The sequence below is a fragment of the Amblyraja radiata genome, chromosome 9 (genome assembly GCF_010909765.2).
Source record: "Amblyraja radiata isolate CabotCenter1 chromosome 9, sAmbRad1.1.pri, whole genome shotgun sequence".
Classification (NCBI taxonomy): domain Eukaryota; kingdom Metazoa; phylum Chordata; class Chondrichthyes; order Rajiformes; family Rajidae; genus Amblyraja; species Amblyraja radiata.
The window spans coordinates 62,160,463-62,184,455 of NC_045964.1; the positions used below are offsets into that span (position 1 = coordinate 62,160,463).

At 39.8% G+C, this 23,993-nt stretch overlaps 1 protein-coding gene across 2 annotated transcripts in view; it reads right to left on the reverse strand.

The window, feature by feature from the left end:
* Positions 1–23,993, reverse strand: part of papola (poly(A) polymerase alpha) — a 67,177-nt gene that overhangs the window by 7,550 nt on the left and 35,634 nt on the right. Inside the window, exons 10-19 of one of the 2 annotated variants that reach the window (XM_033027605.1) lie at positions 21,318–21,390; positions 20,720–20,840; positions 20,503–20,587; positions 10,135–10,188; positions 7,916–8,035; positions 7,604–7,713; positions 3,966–4,087; positions 2,703–2,824; positions 2,150–2,262; positions 663–868 (exon numbers count right to left, since the gene is read on the reverse strand). In XM_033027605.1, coding sequence (XP_032883496.1) covers positions 663–868; positions 2,150–2,262; positions 2,703–2,824; positions 3,966–4,087; positions 7,604–7,713; positions 7,916–8,035; positions 10,135–10,188; positions 20,503–20,587; positions 20,720–20,840; positions 21,318–21,390 — 1,126 coding nt within the window. The remainder of the gene's footprint in view (positions 1–662; positions 869–2,149; positions 2,263–2,702; positions 2,825–3,965; positions 4,088–7,603; positions 7,714–7,915; positions 8,036–10,134; positions 10,189–20,502; positions 20,588–20,719; positions 20,841–21,317; positions 21,391–23,993) is intronic. The other variant, XM_033027606.1, reaches the window with a different exon arrangement.

Below are 23,993 nucleotides of genomic sequence, written 5' to 3' on the forward strand. Positions count from 1 at the left end.
TATAGGGTGAAAACTTTGGCCCTTGATGACCAAGATGTCCAATTGCCCTCAATTTAACAGATTTATATATCGAATAATTTTTACATTTTGCAAAGTATTTTTTTAAATCGAGGTAACAACTCAATGAAAATAACCTCCAAACCAGAGCAAGTTATTATATTAAGAATGACAGTGGGGGTGACAAATTGACTCTGTACCTAGAGTATAGTTACACCGCTGAATCAGTTTTTATTCTGCTGGCCGTGTATGCAATTAAAATATTATGGTTATCATTGTTGAACCTTTTTCAGGTCTCCGATTGAAAGCAAGTTTCAAAACCCATTATTTGCCCTGGTAAATCAAATAGCATGCTTTTAAATGAGAACTATGCATTTTCAATAAAGGTAAAGCAGATTTTGGTCAGTGAAAAATGAAAATAAGCTAGGTTATGGCACAAAATTCTATGAGGTAGTCTTTAGTTAACATTTCATAATTAGCTAATAAAAACCTTCACTCTCACTCGCCGCACTAAAAACATTAATTCTCTTCCCCCTCCACGTGGGATCACAACTAAGCAGCCTTTGTGTTAATGAACAAAAACACAAAGGAAATAAATGAAAGAGTACTTAATTTGAGATTTTTCAACTGTGGTTGAAAATGAGCACAAATACAAATGCAGAAACCTCGGTATTTGCAGATTCAGTGATAGCAGGCGATGTCGGTCTCTTCCCCCCAGAGGGAACAGGATTAGACGCCTTTGTGGTGGAACTTGCAGGCTGGCTGCCGATGCACGTGGATGAAACCTGGTTAACTGCTGATTTTGGTTGCGCAGTAGAAGCAGGTACTGGAGAGGCCTGAGGAATGTGGTCACTGGAGGATGCGGCCGAGCCTAGAGACAAAGTTATTTATGTTACTTTAAAAATATTGGTATTATTTATGCAGAAGCCACATCCCAGGACATGCAGTTGGCATAGAGCACTTAAACACGGAAATCTATAAGCTATTAACATAGAACCATACAGCACAGGAACAGGCGCTTTGGCCCACAATGTCTGTGCCGAACATGCGAAGATAATCCCAATCTCACCTGTGCAAGTGATCCATAACCCTCCATTTCCTGCATATTCATGTGCCTATCTAAAAGCCTCAAACCCCGCTACCCTATCTGCATCCACGCCAACCTTTGATCACCTGTTCACACCAGTTATCCCACTTGCTATTGAGGGAGTGCAGTGTATATTCACGAGGTTAATTCCCGGGATGGCGGGACTGTCATTGGTTGATAGATTGCAGCGGCTGGGCTTGTATACTCTGGAATTTAGAAGGATGAGAGGGTATCTTATTGAAACATAAGATTATTAAGAGTTTGGACACGCTAGATGGCAGGAAACAAGTTCCCAGTGTTGGAGGAGTCCAGAAACAGGGGCCATAGTTTAAGAATAAGTGGTAAGTCATTTAGAACAGAGATGAGGAAACACCTTTTCACAGAGTTGTGAGTGTGTGGAATTCTCTGCCTCAGAGGGCAGTGGAGGCTGGTTCTCTGGATACTTTCAAGAGAGAGTTAGATAGAGCTCTTAGGGATAGTGGAGTTAAGGGATATGGAGAGAAGGCAGGAACGGGGTACTGGTTGTGGATGATCAGCCATGATCACATTGAATGGCTGTGCTGGCTCAAAGGGCCGAATGGCCTATACCTGCACATATTGTCTAGACACACCAGGGGCAATTTACAGAGGCCAATTAATCTATAAACCCACACATCTTTGGAATGTGGGAGGAAACAGACCAACCCATGCGGTCACAGGGAGAACATGCAAACTCCACATAGTCAGCACCCAAAGTCAGGATCGAACCCGGTTCTCTGGTGCTGCAAGGCAACAGTTCTAACACTGTTGAGAATAATGATGTTTTTTTCCATAGCTATATAAAACTCCAGTCTTTCACTGGCTTCTGATAGGCTGGTCATAGATTAAAATGACATTCCATACAAAAAGGTATTCTCCAGTGAGAGTGCAATTCCCCCACAAAATCAATGTGAACAGTCAAGTAGAACAATGGCTGGGGAAAAAAACAAACAGTACTTTTATTTAAGGGTTGAAGTTATTCTGAAATCGCCAAGTACAACGACACTCAGTTTCGTCCTCATGAAACCGGAAAGATCTGCTCCTTACCCTCTGAACGGGAAATGGAATTTCCTTTGGAAAGAGTCGTCTCTGATTCCACCTGGGTTTCTGAATTTGGAACACTGATCACATTCACTGTTGAAGCAGCAGTAATGGGACTACTTAAGGCGAGGAAGGAAAAAAAAAAAAAAAAAAACATTCTTAGTGTGCCTCAGAAAATAAGGAAACATTCAGATAACAATTTTTCCTCCATCAGTTCTTTCTATAAATGTTCAATGTCAATGTCCAATTTATTAACCTTTAAGTGCTCAGATAATAGAAATGGAAATATAACTCATCGCAAGCTTAAAATTACTTGGTGTTTTGAGCATTTCTATTTTATTAAGTAAGTAATTTTTATTAATTCAAAATAATCTATTCTGTTAGCAGCAGAAATTCCACCCACCCATTCATGCAATATTAATTAATATTTTAACTATACCGAGCCCCTCCAATCCCTGAAAATAAGTATGAATTTTAGAAATATTCTGTACGGATTTGCAAGGAAAACACATTTTTCAACCAAATCATTTCTATGTAAAGGCAATAATATCCATGTTACCTCTGGGGACTGTTGGCATTCTGTAACGGACTGGAAGGCACCAGCAGGCTATGGTCACTGTCCAGAGAGGCTTCCATGCTATTTTCATCTTCACAGTTGGCTTTGCTCCCCTCCAATGAATGCTAAGATGAGAAATAAGTTTTAAAATCAGTAGCTAGATAGGGAAGTGGATGCATTCTATACATTGGGTGTTTGCAAAACGCAAGAGGGTCCTATACATAGTCCTGGAAGATAAATGACATAGACCCTCCTGATTAGTTTAGTGATACAGCTGGGAGACAGGCCCTTGTGCCCACCGAGTTCGTGCTTACCAGCGATCACCCCGCACTATCCTACACACTAGGGACAATTTACAGTTTTTAACCCAAGCCAAATTAACCTGCTTATCTTTGGAGTGTGGGAGGAAACCGGAGCGCATGAGGAAAACCCACACAGTCACAGGAAGAATGTACAAACTCCATACAGACAGCACCCATAGTTAGGATCCAACCTGGGACTCTAGCGCTGTAAGGCAGCAATTCAACCGCTGTTTCGTCCAAAGACATTTACAACAAATTTAGCCACAAACATGACTGGAGTTAGTCCGAAACAGATTCCGTTTCACTTCAGAATGAATCTAAACTCCTCGAGGTGTTTATTCTAATGGTTATCAAAACCTTTGCTATCATTAGGTAGTGGTTCTGCAGCAGAGACTCATGCTGCAACCTTCCACCCCAACCAAACCTTCCCTGTGAAGAATCAAGGTTCATGGAGCCCGCCAATTCAGTCAAAGCGTGCAGCCAACTGTACTATGCACAATGCAAGAGGTTTCAGAAATCCCTTACTTGCAATGTTAATTAAATAACAAGACAGCGCTCACTAAGAACCACTATCACTAAAAATAAAACTGAGATTTTCATTGCATAGCAAAATAAGAACTAGATGGAAACAAATGGCAAGTCTTTTATTAGGATAACTGCCTTCAGAAAGCCAATTTTAACAGAATATTTGAAGATAGCTACTATATTTCACAGTATGATGAACTGAAACATTGTTTGTCATCTTACAATGCAAGCATTGCAAATATGATAGTGAAAGAAATGAATTGATAATGAATATCTTGTCCCAAAGATTTACATTGGTACAGATTATATATTGCACGAAGTTGTAACGTGCAGTCAAAACATTTTGAAATTTCTAATCATTTAGAAGAGGTGATCATTTGGAATCTATAGATACGATGGGAACATAATTAATTTTATAGATCTAAAGTTATTATATTACCTTTTTCTTTTTTGGTTGAACATAATTAGGTAGGAGTAGATGGAGCTGTTTCCTTTTCACATGCATCGCTGCAATCCTCATATCAGATTCAAACATTTTGCTGTTCATTGCTTGTCTATAAACTGTAAGCATGGAAAAGTTACTATCAATAGTTCATTTTTCTATCAATTCTTTCTCATCTTCAAAGTTCCCAGTGCAAGTTTCCAGAACACAGAAGTACCAAGCCTACAAGCAGTAATGGCACATACAATCAAATGTCCTTTCAAGTCATGAGACGAGAGGGTTTAATTGTCATATGTTCCAAATGGAACAATTAAATACTTACTTGCAGCACCACAACAGAATATGTAAACATATTCTGATTCAACTTTTCATATTAGATCATAAGGTCATAGAGTAGAATTTAGCGATTCAGCCCATCAAGTCTACTCCGCCATTCAATCACGGCTGATCTATCTCTCCCTCCTACCCCATTCTCCTGCCTTCTTCCCATAACACCCGACACCCGTACTAATCAAGAATCTATCTATCTCCACAGCCAGCACATCCTTCCTCAGATATGGTGACCAAAATTGCTCACGATATTCCAAATGCGGCTTTATCAGCGCCTTAGAGCCTCAGCAATACATCCTTTTTTTTTGTATACAAGCCCTCTTGAAATAAATGCTAGCATTGAGTTTGCTTTCTTTACTATCGATTCGACTTGCAGATTAACTTCTTGGGAATTGTGCACCAGCGCTACCAAGTTCCTTTGCACCTCCGAATTCTGGATTCTCTCCCAATTTAGAAAATAATCTACACCTTTATTCCTACTACCAAACTGCATGACTCCATATTTTGCTGCACTATATTCCATCTGACACTTCTCTGCCCACTCTCCCAACCTGTCCAAGTCCTTCTGCAGCATCTCTACTTTCTCTACACTACCTGCCCTTCCACCTATTTTCATATCATCCACAAACTTGGCCACAAAAGCTTTAATCCCCTTGTCCAAATCATTGACATACAACATGAAGAGTAGTGGCCTCAGCACCGACCCTGCGGAACTTCGCTAGTCACTGGCAGCCAACTAATAAAAGCCCTCCTTATAGCCACTCTGTCTTCTGCCATCCAGCCAACCTGCTTTCCATACCAGTATCTGCCCTTTGATACCGTGGGGACTCATCTTCCTCAGCAGCCTCACATGTGGCACCTTATCAAAGGTTTTCTGAAAATCTAAGTAATCAACATCTACGGAATCTCTTTGTCATCTGTCCTGCTATTTCAAAGAATTCCAGCAAAGTTGTCAAGCAAGACCTACCCTTCACAAAGCGATGTTGACTTTGGCCTATTTTATCATGAACTTCTAAGGACTCCGTAACCACATCCTTTATAAAGGACTCTAAAACCGTATCAACCACCAAAGTCGGACAAACTGGCCTATTGTTCCCACTATTCTGCTTTGCTCCCTTGTTGTGCAGCGGGGTAATATTGGCAAATTTCCAATCCACTGGGACCTCACCGGTCGCTAGTGATTCTTGAAATATCACTGTCATGCCTCCATAATCTCTAAAGCCACCTCTTTCAGAAGCCTAGCGTGCAGTCCATCTGATCCAGGTGACTTCCAACTTCAGCCCTTCCAGCTTCAAAAACATCTTCTCCCTATTTAAATGGCGTCAAGTTGGGCAAAGGGGAAGTACTATGGGATCTGGGGGTCCTTGTTCAACAGTCTATGACAGTAAGCATGCAGGTACAGCAGGCAGTGAAGAAAGCGAATGGCATGTTGGTCTTTATAACAAGAGTCGTTGAGTATAGGAGCAAAGAGGTCCTTCTGCAGTTGTACAGGTCCCTTGTGAGACCACATCTGGAGTATTGTGTGCAGTTTTGGTCCCCTAATTTGAGGAAGGACATTCTTGCTATTGAGGGAGTGCAGCGTAGGTTTACAAGGTTAATTCCCAGGATGGCGGGACTGTCATATGCTGAGAGAATGGAGCGGCTGGGCTTGTACACTCTGGAGTTTAGAAGGATGAGAGGAGATCTCATTGAAACATATAAGATTGTTAAGGGTTTGGACACGCTAGAGGCAGGAAACATGTTCCCGATGTCGGGGTAGTCCAGAACTGGGGGTCACAGTTTAAGAATAAGGGGTAAGCCATTTAGAACGGAGACGAGGAAACATTTTTTCTCACAGAGAGTTGTGAGTCTGTGGAATTCTCCGCCTCAGAGGGTGGTGGAGGCCGGTTCTCTGGATACTTTCAAGAGAGCTTGATAGGGCTCTTAAAGATAGCGGAGTCATGGGGATATGGGGAGAAGGCAGGAACGGGGTATTGATTGGGGATGATCAGCCATGATCACAATGAATGGCGGTGCTGGCTCAAAGGGCCGAATGGCCTACTCCAGCCCCTATTGTCTATTGAAATAGCCACACCACTAACTTCCACCCTCTGACTTGAATTTCAGGCACGTTGCTGGTGTCTTCCACTGTGAAGACTGATGCAAAAAAGTTATTCAACTCCTCGGCCATTTCTTTATTCCCCATTATCACTTCTTCTGCATCATTCTCTAGCGGCCCAACTTCAACTCTTGGCTCTTTCTTACTCTTTTTTATAACTGATTCAATAATTTAGAGTTGAGACTGAAACCACAGTTACCGTTAAGGGAACACAAAGTTGAAAGGATTGGATTGAAACCAAAATGGTTTGAAGATTCAGGAAGGATGAGAACATCTGGTTCAGGTGAATGCTACAAATCAATCCTGAGTCGGCATGACCATGATATGACCTTCAAAACCAGCTCTGCAGCAAAACTAGAAACGTCTCTATGACACACGTAACATGAGTGAATAATTTTTTGGCTTGCAGGACAATAAACTATTTTGACTGAAGCATAGCCAGATCCAAACACAGACCACCGGAACAATGTTGAGGGCCCACTATTACAAAATGGCTACTCCCACAGCAGTTCATGCATTTTAACTGCAGATAAACAGAATTTTACACAAATATCAATTAACAAACATCAGTTGGTGAGCGCATTGTGAGCAGGTCCAGTTGCCCAGCTATATAGGAAGGATATCATTCATTTGGTACGTGCACAGGCAAAACAAAAATCACAAGGATGTTACCAGGAATTTAGGGTTTCAGTTATATGGGGAGATTGGGTAGACTGAGACTTTTTCTCCTTTAAGCTAGAGGCTTAAGGGTGACTTTAGACAAGTATACAAAAACCCAAGGGTTATATGTCAGGATCAAGGTATTTGTGCCAGCATAGGGGAATCTAAAACCAGAAGGCATAGATTTAAGGTGAGGAAAGGTTTAAAAGGGCTCCGAAGGGAAAGGTTGGTGGCGACATAGAACAAATTGCCAGAGGAAGTTGTAGAGGTGGGCATGATACAATGTTCAAAAGGCGTTCAGAGGGGTAAATGGATGGCAGTTTGGAGAGCTAGGGCCCAAATGCAAGCAGATGGGACTAGATCAGATAGATATGTTGGTTGGCACAGATGTTGGAACAAATGGCCTGTTTCAGAGTTACATAGCTCTAATCAAGGTTAGTCTTGTGCATTTTCTCCTAAGACTTATCTGTATGGAAAGGGCATATTATTTTACAAGATACGACTAATTAATTTTGTATCAATGCTTAAGAAAGCAAATGGCTCTTACCAGTATCTGTGAAAGATTGAATATCGTATGTCAAGTCAACACTCAGGTTCTCACTGTTTTCCACTTTCTTAAAGACTATCCCAATGACCCACATAGTACTGAATTCATCTCTGAAAAAAAAAATTTGTAGTGGGATACATGAGCATTACAAAAGTAAGGTATGTACAACATGAAGGCAGTTTGAGGGGGGAAAATACACCCTCTTTAGCACTGCAAGGCCGCTCTTGGGTCTGTCCGTAGTTTAGCAACCACTTGAAGCAAACCAAATTACAATCCCAAAAACGCAAATTACAAAAAGGTGAGATTACTTACTTCTCAGGATTGTCCTTTGGAGCTGGGAATGATTGCGGATTAACATGAGCCAGAGTGATGAACTCATTCTTTTCTAAGCTGCTTATTAGAATTCGGATTTTGGATTCCACCAATCCTACCCTAAAATTAAAAAAAGTTAATAAATGAAGAACTCCATAAAACAACATATAGCAGTGCACTTTGAAAGATCTGAACTATTTTTCTTCAACCTACCTAAAAAGATGGACCATCCCTGACACATGAGGAACTAAATATAACAGTGATAGAGTAATAACAAGCCTGCATTTACAGTGCCATCCATAACATTTGCGACAAAGACCCATCATTTATTTATTTGCCTCTGTACTCCACAATTTGAGATTTGTAATATTAAAAAAAATCACAAAATGGTTAAACTGCAAATTGTCAGATTTTAATAAATGCCATTTTTACACATTTTGGTTTCACCATGTAGAAATTACAGCAGTGTTTACACATATTCCCCCCCATTTCAGGGCGCCATAATGTTTGGGACACAGCAATGTCATGTGAATGAAAGTAGTCATGTTTAGTATTTTGTTGCATATCCTTTGCATGCAATGACTTCTTGAAGTCTGCGATTCATGGACATCACCAGTTGCTGGGTGTCTACTCTGGTGATGCTCTGCCAGGCCTGTATTGCAGCCATCTTTAGCTTATGCTTATTTTGGAGGCTAGTCCCCTTCAGTATTCTCTTCAGCATATAAAAGACATGCACAGTTGGGTTCAGATCGGATGATTGACTTGGCAACTCAAGAAATGACAAATTTTTAAGCTTTTAAAAACTCCTTTGTTGCATTAGCAGTATGTTTGGGATCATTGTCTTGCTGTAGAATGAACCGCTGGCCAATGAGTTTTGAGGCATTTGCATGAACTTGAGCAGATAGGATGTGTCTGTACACCTCAGAATTCATTATGCTACTACCATCAGCAGTTGTATCATCAATGAAGATAAGTGAGCCAGTACCTTCAGCAGCCATACATGCCCAGGCCATAATACACCCACCATCGTGTTTATGCTTTGGATTTTGGGCAGTCCCTTCTCTCCTCCATACTTGCCATCACTCTGATATAAGTTAATCTTCTTCTCATCTGTCCACAAGACCTTTTCCCAGAACTGTGGTTGCTCTTTTAAGTACTTCTTGGCAAACTGTAACCTGGCCATCCTATTTTTGCAGCTAACTAGTGGTTTGCATCTTGCAGTGTAGCCTCTGTATTTCTGTTCATAAAGTCTTCTGCGGACAGTGGTCATTGACAAATCCACTCCCGACTCCTGAAGAGTGTTTCTGATCTGTTGGACAGGTGTTTGGGGATTTTTCTATAAACACAGCTGTAATTTCTACATGGTGAATCCAAAATGTATAAAAAATGGACTTTAATAAAATCTGACAATGTGCACTTTAACCACATGTGATATTTTTCTATTACAAATGTCAATCTGTGGAGTACAGAGGCCAATAAATAAATGATGGATCGTTGTCCCAAACATTATGGAGGGCACTGTATATCAAACCATATCATGCCTTTTACATAACATAATGCTTCAAATACTATGGGTTACTGTGGTATGCACCAATTTCTGCAATCATATGTGATTATCAAGCATAATTTGGTCTAAGCTAAACCAATGCGCATTGGAAAACCACCAACCCTTTGCCTTGAAGCAATACAAGGTGCAGGAGATACACTCAGAATGAAACACTTATTGTAAAAATGTGTCATATTTGACATTCAACTAAAATCTCAAGCTCAACTTGTTCTTCTGGGCACCATGCTTGTGCCTTCATATTTTATAAATTCATGCTCACCAAGGACCTCTAATACCACAAGATATTTCATCATGATTGAAAAAGGGTCTCAAAATGTCACCCATTCCTTCTATCCAGAGATGCTGCCTGTCCCGCTTAGTTACTCCAGCATTTTGTGTCTAAGACATTTCATATGTTCTTTCCTATTCTTTCCGATTTACTTTGCTGTGTGGTTCAATGGTTTCACTCGCTGTCTCAGAGGTAAAGAAAATAGCCATAATTAATGTGAAAAGCTAAATGTGACAAGTCACATGATGTTGACCACCATTTTAACACCAGTGTTGAACCTAAACTCTGTGGTGAAAGTAATGAGAAAATTCCCCAATAGTATTTGATCCGTCATGGCATAATCATATCCAACAACACTGTTTATTTTAAGTCTCCATTACTTACCACTCCAAGTGCTGTTTCTCCGTTGGAGCACTCGCCAGCAGCACAATATAATGCCTTTGAAATGGAGAGGACATAAAATTATTTTGTGCTTAGAATTAATTTTTTTTTTTTTTTTTTTTTTAAAGTACCACAGCCATGGTGTGTAATACTCGCCGCTCTTCAATTTACTTTATAGTTTAATTCACCTCCAATTTACATACCTTTTCTACATTAAAAAAAAAAAATTATGGTTGAAAATTCTATTCTGTTGCTTTGATTTCTCAGGTTAATAGACAATAGGTGCAGGGGTAGGCCATTCGGCTCTTCGAGCCAGCACCGCCATTCACTGTGATCATGCTGATCATCCACATTCAGTACCCCGTTCCTGCCTTCTCACCATATCCCATGACTCCGCTATCTTTAAGAGCTCTATCTAACTCTCTCTAGAAAGCATCCAGAGAATTGGCCTCCACTTCCTTCTGAAGCAGAGAATTCCACAGATTCACAACTGGTTGAAAAAGCTTTTCCTCATCTCCGTTCTAAATGGCCTACCCCTTATTCTTAAACTGTGGCCCATGGTTCTGGACTCCCCCAACATCGGGAACACCGTTTAATTCTGGGTTTTAGGTTTCAAATTGAACTATATCTCCTTTGAGAACGTCAAGATTTTGTGACGTCTTGCAATGGATTTGAACCTCCAACTATTATGGATGGCAATGGATTTGAACTTCCAACTGTGGACTGCTATTAGGATCTAAACACAATTGTTTTTTGGTTAAAGGAACTTTGTGGAAAGGAGTTTCACAGATCAGTGAAACCATTTTCCATGAAGAGTAACAAACCACCACATTGATGGTGCTTCATCATAGTCCACTACGGTGGGACACTAGCAACATTTTCACCTCATGTCACAGGAGGTCAAAGTTGTAGAAGAACTTTAACCTTTCCTCAAGGTACTAGCTTGGTGTCCCCCTTAACAATTTTGTAAGGTACTGTAATAGTTAAATTTAATGAAAATTTAAATCTGTTACATCAATCCTCATTTAGTGCAACTGATCACACACGATCATTCATTTATTAGTCAACAATTGCTTTTCTTCATTGAAATTGGTTCATCACCAGTAATATAATAACCTTGGTATTGAGCATCAGTTACTAAAGTAGCAATGACAAACTGAATAAGTCACATCCAATAATTAAAGTCATTTAAAAAAAAAAACTTAATCTACATACACATTGCATTAAAGCAGATCACTAAACTAAACAATTAGGGTAACAAACCACAGATCAAAATTCATGACCCATCCACCTGCAAGTTATCCTTCTACCAATTTGTACACTGTTTAGCTGGGCACTGACGTGTTTGGTAATTGTTTAACTCCTGCGAGCAGGAAAAAGACTGAGCTGAAGTTGAAACCTTTGAGACTAACATAACTTAGTCCAAATTGTTTTTAAAATCACTAACTTGCCACAAGCATAACACATGTATCTGAGCAGCAAGCACCAATTCAGCAGAAAACTTAACACACAATGATTCACAAATGTATTTGCAAAATTGGGCAAAATCATTTTTCTTTCAACGTTTGGTTTTCAGCCATGAGTGTATTCTGACAGCACACCAGATATCATGTTGTGTTACAAAAGGCACTGACTTCAGAGGAACCCGGGAGAATGCATCCTTGTTTTCCATCCAGAGAACAGGCACCCAGCTGGAGCCACTTGAGCGAGGCTGGGATTTCGTCCTTTGATTATTTTGATCGGTCAACCTCAACTTGATGACCGTTCTCCCTTTCATAAAATGTTGATGCGGCTTTCGTAGCGATGATGTCTGTCATTTTCACCCCATGTTATTGGATAACCAAGGGAACAAAGCAATACAAAATAAACACCTACGCCCGCCGGAGTTACACTGGACCATTTAACCAAGTAAACAGAAAAATTCTACATATTCACAAGCTCTTTTATTATAACTATCGAGGTTACAAGTCCAATACTGCTTTGTGGCTTCCAAACCCAAAATGGCAATTAGTCATGTCAAGTTTCAAAGCAGATGCACAAGACATGCACAATGTTTCAGACATTACAAAACAAACAACACCATGGAGGGTCCACTTAAAGGAAAATGCCAACACTTGTTCCAACCTACGAATTACTATGCAACTATCATAACTGATGACAACGCGAGTTAAGGTGAGAAGGGCAAAGTTTAAAAGATGTGAGGGGCACATTCTCTTTTACACAAAGGGCGAGAGACACGATAGAGGCATTTAAGAGACTTTTGATAAGACACATGGACAGGCAGGAAATGGAGGGACATGGATCACGAGCAGGAAGATAAAAATCGGTCTTGGCATCATATTCGGCACAGACATTGTGGGCCTAAGGGCCTGTTCGTGAGCAGTACTGTTCTATGTTCCATGTTACAATAGGATTGATTTAACCATTACTGTGCATCATGAATACTGCTATCAAAATAAAAAAGCATCAGAATTAGTTGAAGTGGTAAAAATTAGTGCAACAATAATTCTGTTGGAGGAACTCAGTAAGTCAGGCAGCATCTGTGGAGGGAAATAGACAATCGACGTTTGGGATCAGGACCCTTCATCTGGACTGAAAGAGGAAGGGGGGGGGGGAGAAACCAGTATAAAGACGTGAGGAAGGGGGGGGAAGAAAAGGTAGAAATAGCAAATGAGGCAGAAATTAGTCCCAGGCTTCAACTTCAAATCAATAGTAGAGGTAGGAAGGTCAACTAATTTTTACTCTTATCACTGGCATATAACCAAGGCTGACGTAATACCACTGGACACATCTGCCCGAAAACTAGCGTGAAATAAACAAAACAAGAACTAAGGATGAACACGTGTGCATGACTACTTTCACATTATTGCTCCTAGCTCTCTTCATTGTTCTAAAAAGAAAGTTACCTACTTAATCAGCGTCATTTCTTTTTGATTTGCTACAGAAGGACGAGTAGAAAAAGATTGAGGACCGTATTACGTTTCCAGTGGAAAGTAACTTTGGGGAAAATAAATTAAATCAACAATTCCTCAACAAAATCCCAGTAAACAATGGAATAGGATATAGTATAAAAGTAACCAAATTAAAAACACATTTCATAAAGCACTCACTGATTGAGACACAAAACAGATAACCAGATACAGATAAAATTTGTAGTCACATTGTAACTAAGGCGACTAAAAAAAAATCAAAAAAAGATCACAACTGTAACCTTCCGAAGAAGCACACCTAAATATTGGGGGAACCAATTGACAAGAGAGTCCACAAGTGATTCAGTTTCCTCTTTCAAACACTACTGCTGTGCTGTTTTTCTTTTGCCATGGTAAATTATTGTCTGTTATAAGAGACAGGCTCTCACTCTCACACTAAAGTCATAGAAGTGGTTTCATCAGAAAAGATTCTGAGGATAGATGTTGAAGGGCAGGTTAATCTGTCTATAGAGTTAAGAATAAAAAGAGTATAATCTCAGAATCTGAGGTTGGTCAATTAAGGTTGTATTTTATCCAAAGTTGTGAATTAGTCATCTTAAACAATCAAGGCCGAGATCAATTGATTCAGAACACGGAAGAGATCAAAGCCAAGATGAAGATAAAACCATGGTCTTACCAAATGGTGAAACAGGGCTAAAGGAATTGTATATCACAAATCTCCAGTAATTACAGAAAACGGTACAAACTGATGAAAGATTGATGCCATGGATAGCTAGTTTTGTTTTACTTTATCTACAGATGTCACCCAGGGTGAATGTACCCAGCATTTTTCTTTGTTTTATTGCGATAGTAGAGGGAGAGAAGCAAGGATCATCATGCCTTCTAAAATCTTCCACAAGAGTAACAATGAAGAGGGATCAAAGTCTGAAAAGATACCAGAGTGGTTACATAACTGTAGATTGTGACAAGACACAAAAATATTAACATAATGACTGTCGACAACAATTTTGATGGACTGCTTTTTGTGATCAGGGCTGATTTGCGACAACTCCACTGAACAATTGTCACCCCATGTAACTTTATGTTCACTGATGCATGTGCATGCACTGTTTGATTGCTTAATGAATCTAGTGCACTAATCATTATCAAATTTAACATTGCTGGTTCGAGAACAGTCACAACACTACTCGCAATAAACTCAAGAAAGCTCAACTTTATATTTTTGATATGGCTTTGTCTAATTATTACAATCTCATGCAGTATTAAATCAATCGCATGTCTTTTCTGTAAACTTATTTAATCTCTGGACTAGTACACTTTACGCCTGACAAAATGCTACAGGCGACCTACAGTACAACTCATACTAGTGTCTTAAATACTATTTCTTAACTCTGCCCATAGCATTTTGATTTGCTCACTTACCTTTCCTTGTAGTCTGTTCTTAATTGAATTTCATCCCTAATCACCAAGACTTCCACATACCCACCCCCACCAATAGACACCCTTACACAGAAAGATGGGGATATAACAGGTGACGATAACTGCGAACTTAAATAATGATCAAATCATGAACTCCATAAATAATGATCCAATTCAAAATGGTGAAGGCAGCTTTGAGGACAGGTTGAGAATGAATTTGCAATAGGCGAATATTGTTTGTCTAATGCAACGGAGGCAACTGGCAATCTCACAGCAAGGAGAAATGTGCAGTAATTTAGAATTTATACAGGCAAACCCCCTCATTGTGGCCATTTGTGGTATGGAATTCACAAACTACAACCAAAATTTTCACATAAATGAATAAAATTTGTTCTCAGAATTTGTGGAACAAACCATTTTATTTCAGCTCGTTGCTTGATGCTTGCACAGAGGGCGTGGCCTCGTGTTACGGAAAATCGCAGGATGAAGCGTTTTTCCATGTAATGGAACTCCCATCAAAGAGGGAGTTGCAGGTGTCAAGTTTGAGCGCAACAACTGTTGGATGCTCGATTTTTTAAATTACGAAAAAATTAGTAGGCCGACTGTAGGAATATTGGGAAATTAGCTGAAGATGGTCTGCCACGAAGGAAGGCATTTCAAGTAATATTACATAAAGGCAAAATTTTTCATAGAGAACTTAAATCTCCATGAAAAACAGATTAAGGGTACCATTAGATTAAAAGGGGAAATATTGGCAAGTTTAAACCTAACAATGCTCTAGAAATCTACAAATGACAACAAAAAATATAGAAAATTAGTAATGTAGAAAGAAAAGTAGATTTTAAGAGCTGCTTACAATTGTGTAAACAGATACATGTAATTCCGAGACCCCAAGAGACAAGGCAGAAGAAATATAGGGAACATAGTAGTTGAGGTAATAAACTATTTTCATAGCTTTATTCACAAAAGACTAAACTTACCAGTGATGAAGAAGAATTAATAAAGTACTGGAGTAATTAATGGGACTCAAATCATCGGGCGAGACATGAAAACAAGCCCTTTAGCCCAACTAGCCCTCTCTGACCAAGATGCCCAACCTAACTAGTCCAGCTTGCTTATACTTGGCCCGTACCCCCCCCCCCAAAAAAAAATCTTTCCCATCTAAGTGTCTTTTAACAGTTCCTCTGGAAGCTCCTTCCATTTAGGCAACATCCTTTGTGAAAATGTTGCCACTCGGGTCCCTATTCTTCCTTACAACCCTATGCTCTTTAGCTGTTGTAGACTCCACTACCACTGGGGAAAACACTGGCTATTCACCTTATCCACATCCGTTATTTTATAAACTCTACAAGGTCACACCTCAGCCTTCTATACCCCAGGAAAAAAAAGAGAAAAAGCCTTTTCAGCCTCTCCTCATCTCAAACCTGCCTGACCCAGAGGTTTTTCTTGTCCTTTTTCCAATTTAATGACATCCTTTGTATAGCTTAAATTGACAGACCACTGAACTATCGACATGCAAACAATGGTCCTGAAAGAACTTGGTTACTGAGGTTATGAATGCACAGGGGGCGATCTTGTAAAATTCCTTGTAATAGTGTATATTTGCAATGGATTGGAATGTGGTCAATGTCACAGCCCTATTCAAGAAAGGAGCTGGAGAAAATAATTAACTATTTTGTTAGCTTAACAGTTGTCAGTAAAACTCCAAAATCAATTAAAAGATATGCTAACAAGTATGTCATGCATCTACTATATATTGATTTTTTGCCAACAAATCAGTCCTTTACTTTGTACTCTTTACTTTCTGTATGCACTTACTTGGGACACATAACCAGTTTTAGATGCTCGCTACTTTCTCCCTCCTGATTTAATTACATTTTTTGTTTATTCTTTAGCTGTTTTAATACACAATTTCTCTGTTTTCAATGTTATTTATTCAGAATTACCTGCCACACGATTATTTATTTGAAGTCCTTATGTCCATCCTATTAACCCTTTTTCCTAGAAACTTTCAGCCAAGGCCAATTGAAACAGAACACCTCTAATTTCTTAGGATGGATCTCTTCTTCGCAAGTTCCAAACATTGATCCTACCTCCTTTCTCTTAATGTACATTCAATCTGTTAAGGATCCTCTTTCTAGCACTTTGGTCATGTTTCCATTGGGACTTCTGCCCATGATTAAAATTTATCCGACAGTATAGAATCTATTCCAAGTTGCTTCTATCCCTTCAAATTGCTTCATACGCAAGGTTCCAACTGATGGAATTTACCTACATTCTTTCCAATAGCAAGTACATTGTACTGTCGGGAGAGCTTCAGTTCTGACACCCTGTCTCCTTTTCAACTCAACCCTTTGTCACTTACTCCATCCAGTGGACATTCAAGCTTCGACCCCCCTCCTTCTCTCCCCCCCCCCCCTCCCGCACCCACCCCCTGTATTTACGCATCACATGCCAGGCTTTGTTTAGTCCATCTCTCTTTTTAGCTTTATCTTCCTTACCATTATCAGTCTGAAGAAGGGTGCTGACCCAAAACATCAACTGCCCATTCCCTCCTCGGATGCTGCCTGATCTATTGAGTTCCTCCAGCACTTTATGCTTTGCACAAGAATCCAGTTCCTTATGACACTAGGATCAGTTTTCATTTACTCTCATTTTCTCGTTTCACTTGGAATTCTGCTTCATGACAACACTAGTTACAATGCCAACTTTGGCAGTGATACCGAGGTTTGCAAACTATCCAGACCAACACTAACTTACACTCCAGCATGGCGATTCCAAATCACAGATATCCAGGGCAAAAATGTATTTCGGAAACGTGTGCACTTGGAGCATTCATACTGTGTTCACACACCCACATATTATAGTCTAAACCCAGGGCCTACTCTTGGTATGACTTATGAAAGTTAGGATGATAATGACCAAAACTCATTTGGAACTAGGAATGCAGGAGAATATTCAGAGTACCACTGACTGCAGTTAAACCAATAAAACACAACCACACGTTAAAATAGGAACTCATGGTAGAGGCACATAGTGTGAGAGAGACAAACAAAGCCCATGACAAATTACCAAACTTATGTATCTTATCCAGCAAGTGTGGGAACAATCTCCTGGTCAATTTCTCCCCAGACTTATTTGAGGGGAGTGGAGTGATTGAAAGGAAACTAGACAGTTGAGGAAATTAACCAAGTGACATTCAGCTTCAGACCTTCTTTCGTCATAGGCTGGGATGTGTATTGGAAAAAAACATTGTTCACAAACCAAACATAGTTCAAGTGTTTTGACTGCTACGGCATTATAAGCCATTTGTGGTTGATGGTGGGGCAGAGGAGAAAGAAGAGGGGGTGAAGATCAATGTTTAGCTCAACCCTAATCTTACACAATGCACAAGGTTTGGTTTCAGATTTCCATTATTTTTCTTTTAGGGCACATTAACTAATGAAGTTATGAAGATCAACGGTCGTATTTTCAACGTATAAAATAAAAGTTCCTTACTTTGCAATTTTACATTAGTTTTAATCTTACAAAACAAATAAACTACAGATCTGAAATGAAAGCCAGATTGACCGTTATATACACTATTCACTGAAATTCAATGAATGTGACCCAAGACAATAAATCTACCCAAACCACAATTCTATAAGAAGCTATTAGACAATCTTATATTTACCTCTGAGCCAATTTTAATGGGAACTATCACAGTCCAAGTATATTATCTTCAAGCCTGAACAGAATTCAACTTGGAGCTATGCAAAGTTTTGGTTATACCCTGAGAATTTAAAACTCATCTTATTTTAAGTCGTTTAATTTTCTGTCTACTAATTGTATTTTGAATTTCATGACAATTGGTAACAGACAGACATGCCACCATTTTGCTAGGAAAAATGCTTTTATTGAGAAGACGAATACACTTATGGCAAGGTTAGCAATATTACACATTAGCCTGCAATTTATAGTTAGACCACATTTAGGATGAGCCAAATCATGTTGGAAAATATTATTCCGATCCTAAACACTAATCTCACTTAAAATAAATATTTTGAAAGAAATCCATCTTAATATTGTATTTTTCAACAAGCAAGTAATAATCCTTCATGGCAACATAATTGATTTATTATGGCACCAGCATACTGCCAAATAACCTGCCCAAACAAGCACAGTACTGCACAAAGCTAGGTCAAAAATATATTTATCACAATAGCTCAAGACACTTCTTTTTTAATCTACTTCCGCTGAACAAAACCACAACCCATAAAACAGGGGATAACAAACTATTGTTTTTTGACAAGATTTTCTTCACTGATCTATTCAAGGATTGCCAGCTCCAAAAAAACAGCTTAAATAATAACTGGTTAAATCATCTTCAAAAGATGTGCCAGTTAAGCAATAACTGAATTTCAGAATAACGTTTAAGGCCATCTGTCATACGCATTTTTCAGTTTTAGTTACTGACAATTTAAAAAAATTCTAAAATGATTTAAGTTGTCAGGAAAGAAACCTTTTATATACATGCACACTTCCATCATTTCAGTCAGCCCAAACCTAACATAGAAACATAGAAAATAGGTGCAAGAGTAGGCCATTCGGCCCTTCGAGCCTGCACCGCCATTCGATATGATCATGGCTGATCATCATATGGCTGATAACGTAATTCAATAAAACAATATCAACCCTAGTCAAAGATGAACTCACAGGACATACCAGGATTATAAAATTCTATCAGCACTGTATTTATAAGTGCATCTATGTTTTTAAACTGGATAATAATGTAGATGGAGTCATCTAGATTCACAACTTTTCTAATTTCAGATTCACCAGCTTATCATCATCTGGCCTGTTGCAAGATCCTACAATTTAAATATCCAAATCCACAAACATGAAACAACTACTTCAGCATATAAGGCAAAGCCCATAGTTTACTGAAAGCACCAATTCCTTACTAATGCACGTTTTTTTTAAAGGGTTAAATACTAACACCTTATTAAAGTGATGACCTTATAAACGTGCACCAGTGCATCCAGGCCATTCTGTTTCAGGTAACACAGTAAAGTTCCATTCATATGCCCATCAGCAGCAATTTAATACACCTGGCATCCATAATTGTGGTCAGATTTTCCTAACCCATTTTGAGAGGGTGTGTGCTAGCTAAACTCAGAACAGAAACAAGATCAAATCAAAAGCAAGTCTTAGTGGCCCCATATGGCACAGCTATTCCCAGGGCCAGGAAATGCATCAGGGGAACAAAGTGTTGATTTGAAAATTTGTGATTTTTAGCGACTGAATCGTCAAATAATTTGCTGCATTGGATGATTTTCTAAAGTTATACAAAAGTGATTCCTGAATGAACTGCAGTGCAGAAAAACTCAAAAGGACACAGCACATTAAAAATCAATATTTTTAATGCATTTGAAAATAGACAACAATCATTTGGAATATCATATACAAGCATTCTCATATGTGGTATTTTGAAGGTGGAATGCGCCATCCAGTGGCAGATTCAGAAAAAATGTCCTAATAATAAATGTAGCTCCTAGACTACTGAATTTTGGCATTAGGTGTCCGAAGAAAGTATTCAAGGGGACGTAAAAAAATATTCAAAATCTTAAATTAATTAACAGGTCAAGTGAACTCCCAGAGTTCAAGTGCAATAATATGACATTAGGTCGGACTACAAAGTTGGCATTCATATTGAATGGTCATAGTGAACATGGGTCACCAGCAACCTGGTTGAAAGGGAAAACTTTCTTGGCACAATCAATGTTGCTACTTATTTTAAATATTACTACTTGGCTACTTGCAGCTTTGGAATGAATCACAAAAGATTTGGAGCGTTTACTTCTTCTTTCCTCTTGGGGACAGGAAGAGAAGCTGTGTCACATTTCCTGAATTGCAAGCAAAATTGCAGCTAACCCTCAATGTACCTTCTGAAACTTCTGAATTTGTAGTCGGCAGGGCAGTACTCTGCATATCGCCAACTCCTACTCATATATCCTACTCATAAAGGTAATTGAATACATACTTGTACTTTTGAAAGAAGTTTGGAGCCTCAAAGAGTTTGGACCACTCCATTTTACCCATTAAAATTTCATCTGTGATCGAAAGACCTGTGGGAACAAAAGGATTGCTTAACTCTATAATCAATACGTCAGAAGGACCAATAGGCCTGATCAAAGCCTTAGGAAAAGTTTAATATAACACAGCACAAAAGCTTCCACCCAAAATGTAAAATTACTTGCCTTGCTTAAACTCCTCCATCATTACAGCCCGTGTAGATGCCGAGACATTGTATGTCGAGTTTTGTTGTGGGTAGGCGGGTGTAATAATTGGCATGAGGTGGTATCTGTCGCTTGGGTTAACCTACACACAAGATAATAATCCAATGTTGTAACACCTTATCAGTATACCATGGACTAACTGGTCGTCATTGATGTAGAGGGTGAATTTCTTAAATTTTACAAGGATGTAATTTCATCTTTAAAATGGCAACGGTGGCAGACAGAGGAAAGGAACAGCATGGGCGAGTGGGCTGGCAGCTTACCACCCTGAGACGTTCAGGATGTCCAGAGGTCAGCTGCTGAAGGCACCCTGGGCCAGGAAGGTTGAGCGGGTCGGATGGGGCGAGGGATAGCACCTTTGCGGTCGTTTTGTCGGGATTGAGGCGTGGGTGGAGTGGGCCGCTAGAAGCCCTGCAGTATTCTGGGACTTGATTGGATCAGGTGCCACTCCAAGAGGCCGAGAGCAGATCGGACTCTTTCTGCAATGGCACGGAACGACAGTGGAGGACAGTGAACTGATGCCCTCACACTCGAGGCTGACAGCTCATTATAAACCTACCCGTGGATCCCACACTGGCAAATTCAGATTGCAGTCCTCCGGTTGTTTTAACAAGACAGGATTTGGCCATTCCCTGCCAAGAAAGAAACGATTATTAATTGTTCACAAATCCAATACCAAAATACAAGCAGATGAAAGCACATCATTAGCTTTCTTTCTCAGTAATTGAGTAACTCAGTAACATGCTTCATATCTTAGTGTTTACAGTAATTGTATTTGTACAAATTAACCAACAGATTCTTTTTACAGGAGACGCAAGAGACAGCAGCTGAATAATCTCGAGCAAAAAACTGCTGGAGAAACCTAGCGGATTAGACAGCAATGGAGGAAATCATTTTACATCCACAGATGCTGCCTGATGGGCCGAGTTCTACTGGCAGTTAGATCTTTTACAGGTGCATGCAGTTGAGAGTAATGGCGCACCTGGTGATTAAAAAAAGATCTTCTGGCTTTTGCCAGGCAAAAACAATCTCAAAATGGAATTGTGAAGGAAACCCATCGATTTCTCCACTTGGGCATATTTTGCTCTTCACCTTGCCCAACCAAGGGTTCATTATATGTTATATATTATCGGCACACGCAAATTTTAAGACTGATTAAATTTAAATACATTTGGATTTGGTCACTTAATTTGTATTTTGGTTTGTCCTGATTAGATTGCCAGTACAGTAGTACCTGCTGTTAACAACCAACACTTGGGAACAGCCAATAGACAACTCACATTGCCAACTCCAAATGATTGGAAATTGGATCACAATCACACGCAGGAGAACAACCCGTATACACACGCAGAGCTTTTAGCGAGTCTGCTCTAAACCACTGTGCACTGATGGGGCAGATCTGTACATTACTTTTTTCAACCGTAAGATCCAGCTGATATACTTTACTGCAACTTTGTTACAATGCTTTGGATTTAGTATACATGTAAATCAACAAAATATAATATGGATAGTTTATGGTTAAAACAAATACATTAAATACCAAGCCAGCAGAAACAAAGCACTGATATTTATCAGTCAGCGCATTTCATAAGGGCATCTACATTGTATTTTAGGGAAGACATCGAGCTACAAATGTGCGATGTCAATATGATCATGCATAATTTTTTTTTAAACTTCTTCCATTTGTTTATTCTCCTATATCCCCTCGAAGGGTGTCAATTTTCCTCCGCTGCTGCAGCCTCATTTGCACTTAATATCTAGAAAAATTCTTGATTATACGAAACAAATATGCACAAGTAGAAGTTAAAGTCTGATCATGCAAATTAAGGTTAGGAAGACTAATTTTCCCAAGAAAATTAAAATGAACTTCAGACATATTATGTGGTCATTTTCACCACATCCAAAAGAACGAATTATTTAATAAATTACATCCCGCCAAATCAACATGTGGGTTTCCTTAAATTAAATTGGCAAACAGGCATCAAACAGCCAAGTGGGTATATTTTTGAAGAATAACGAGCCAAATACACTTGGTAAGAAAGCTATCTGCAAACACAAGAAACTTGGAAATAGAGATACATTCAGATTCAGATTCAACTTTAATTGTCATTGTCAGTGTACAGTACAGAGACAACGAAATGCAGTTAGCATCTCCCTGGAAGAGCGACATAGAATATGATTTCAATAAATAAATCTATTTACATGCGTACAGTCATAGTGTTTTTCCTGTGGGAGGAGTGTCCGGGGGGGGGGGGGGGTGTGATTGGCAGTCACCGAGGTACATTGTTGAGTAGTGTGACAGCCGCAGGGAAGAAGCTGTTCCTGGACCTGCTGGTCTGGCAACGGAGAGACCTGTAGCGCCTCCCGGATGGTAGGAGGGTAAACAGTCCATGGTTGGGGTGAGAGCAGTCCTTGGCAATGCTGAGCGCCCTTCGCAGACAACGCTTGCTTTGGACACTCAATGGAGGGGAGCGAGGAACCGGTGATGCGTTGGGCAATTTTCACCACCCTCTGCAGTGCTTTCCGGTCGGAGGCAGAGCAGTTGCCATACCATACTGTGATACAGTTGGTAAGGATGCTCTCGAAGGTGCAGCGGTAGAAGTTCACCGGAATCTGAGGAGACAGATGGACCTTTTTCCAGTCTCCTCAGGAAGAAGAGACGCTGGTGAGCCTTCTTGACCAGAGTTGAGGTATTGTGGGTCCAAGAGAGGTCATAGGAGATGTTGACCCCCAGGAACCTGAAGCTGGAAACACGTTCCACCTCCGTCCCGTTGATGTGGATGGGGGGTTGCGTGCCGCCCCTAGACTTCCTGAAGTCTACAATGAGCTCCTTGGTCTTCTTGGAGTTAAGGGCCAGGTTGTTGTCATACACACATCACACGTAGTGAGCCAGGTTAATCAGAATATTTAAAGATGGAAGTTTCCATCTATGGACAAGATCAAAATTCTAGCACTAAATACTGGTAGTAATAAATCATAGCAAATTTGTCAAACATACCGCTGCCCAGAACATGATCTAGATGGGTAAATTGTCCATGAATTGTGTAAAAAAGTGTGATCAAGAGAAACAAGCACTTTGAACTCAAATGAATAGAGTATACTAGACCAAGGGCAGACCCGTTGGGTCTGCTCCCCCAATGCAGCCGTTCCCTACCCATAGCCCCCACGGGAGACGTGGTCCTCCAACTCAAGCGGCTCAGGAATGAGCAGTGCGGCTGGTTTTAAATGGCGTCTT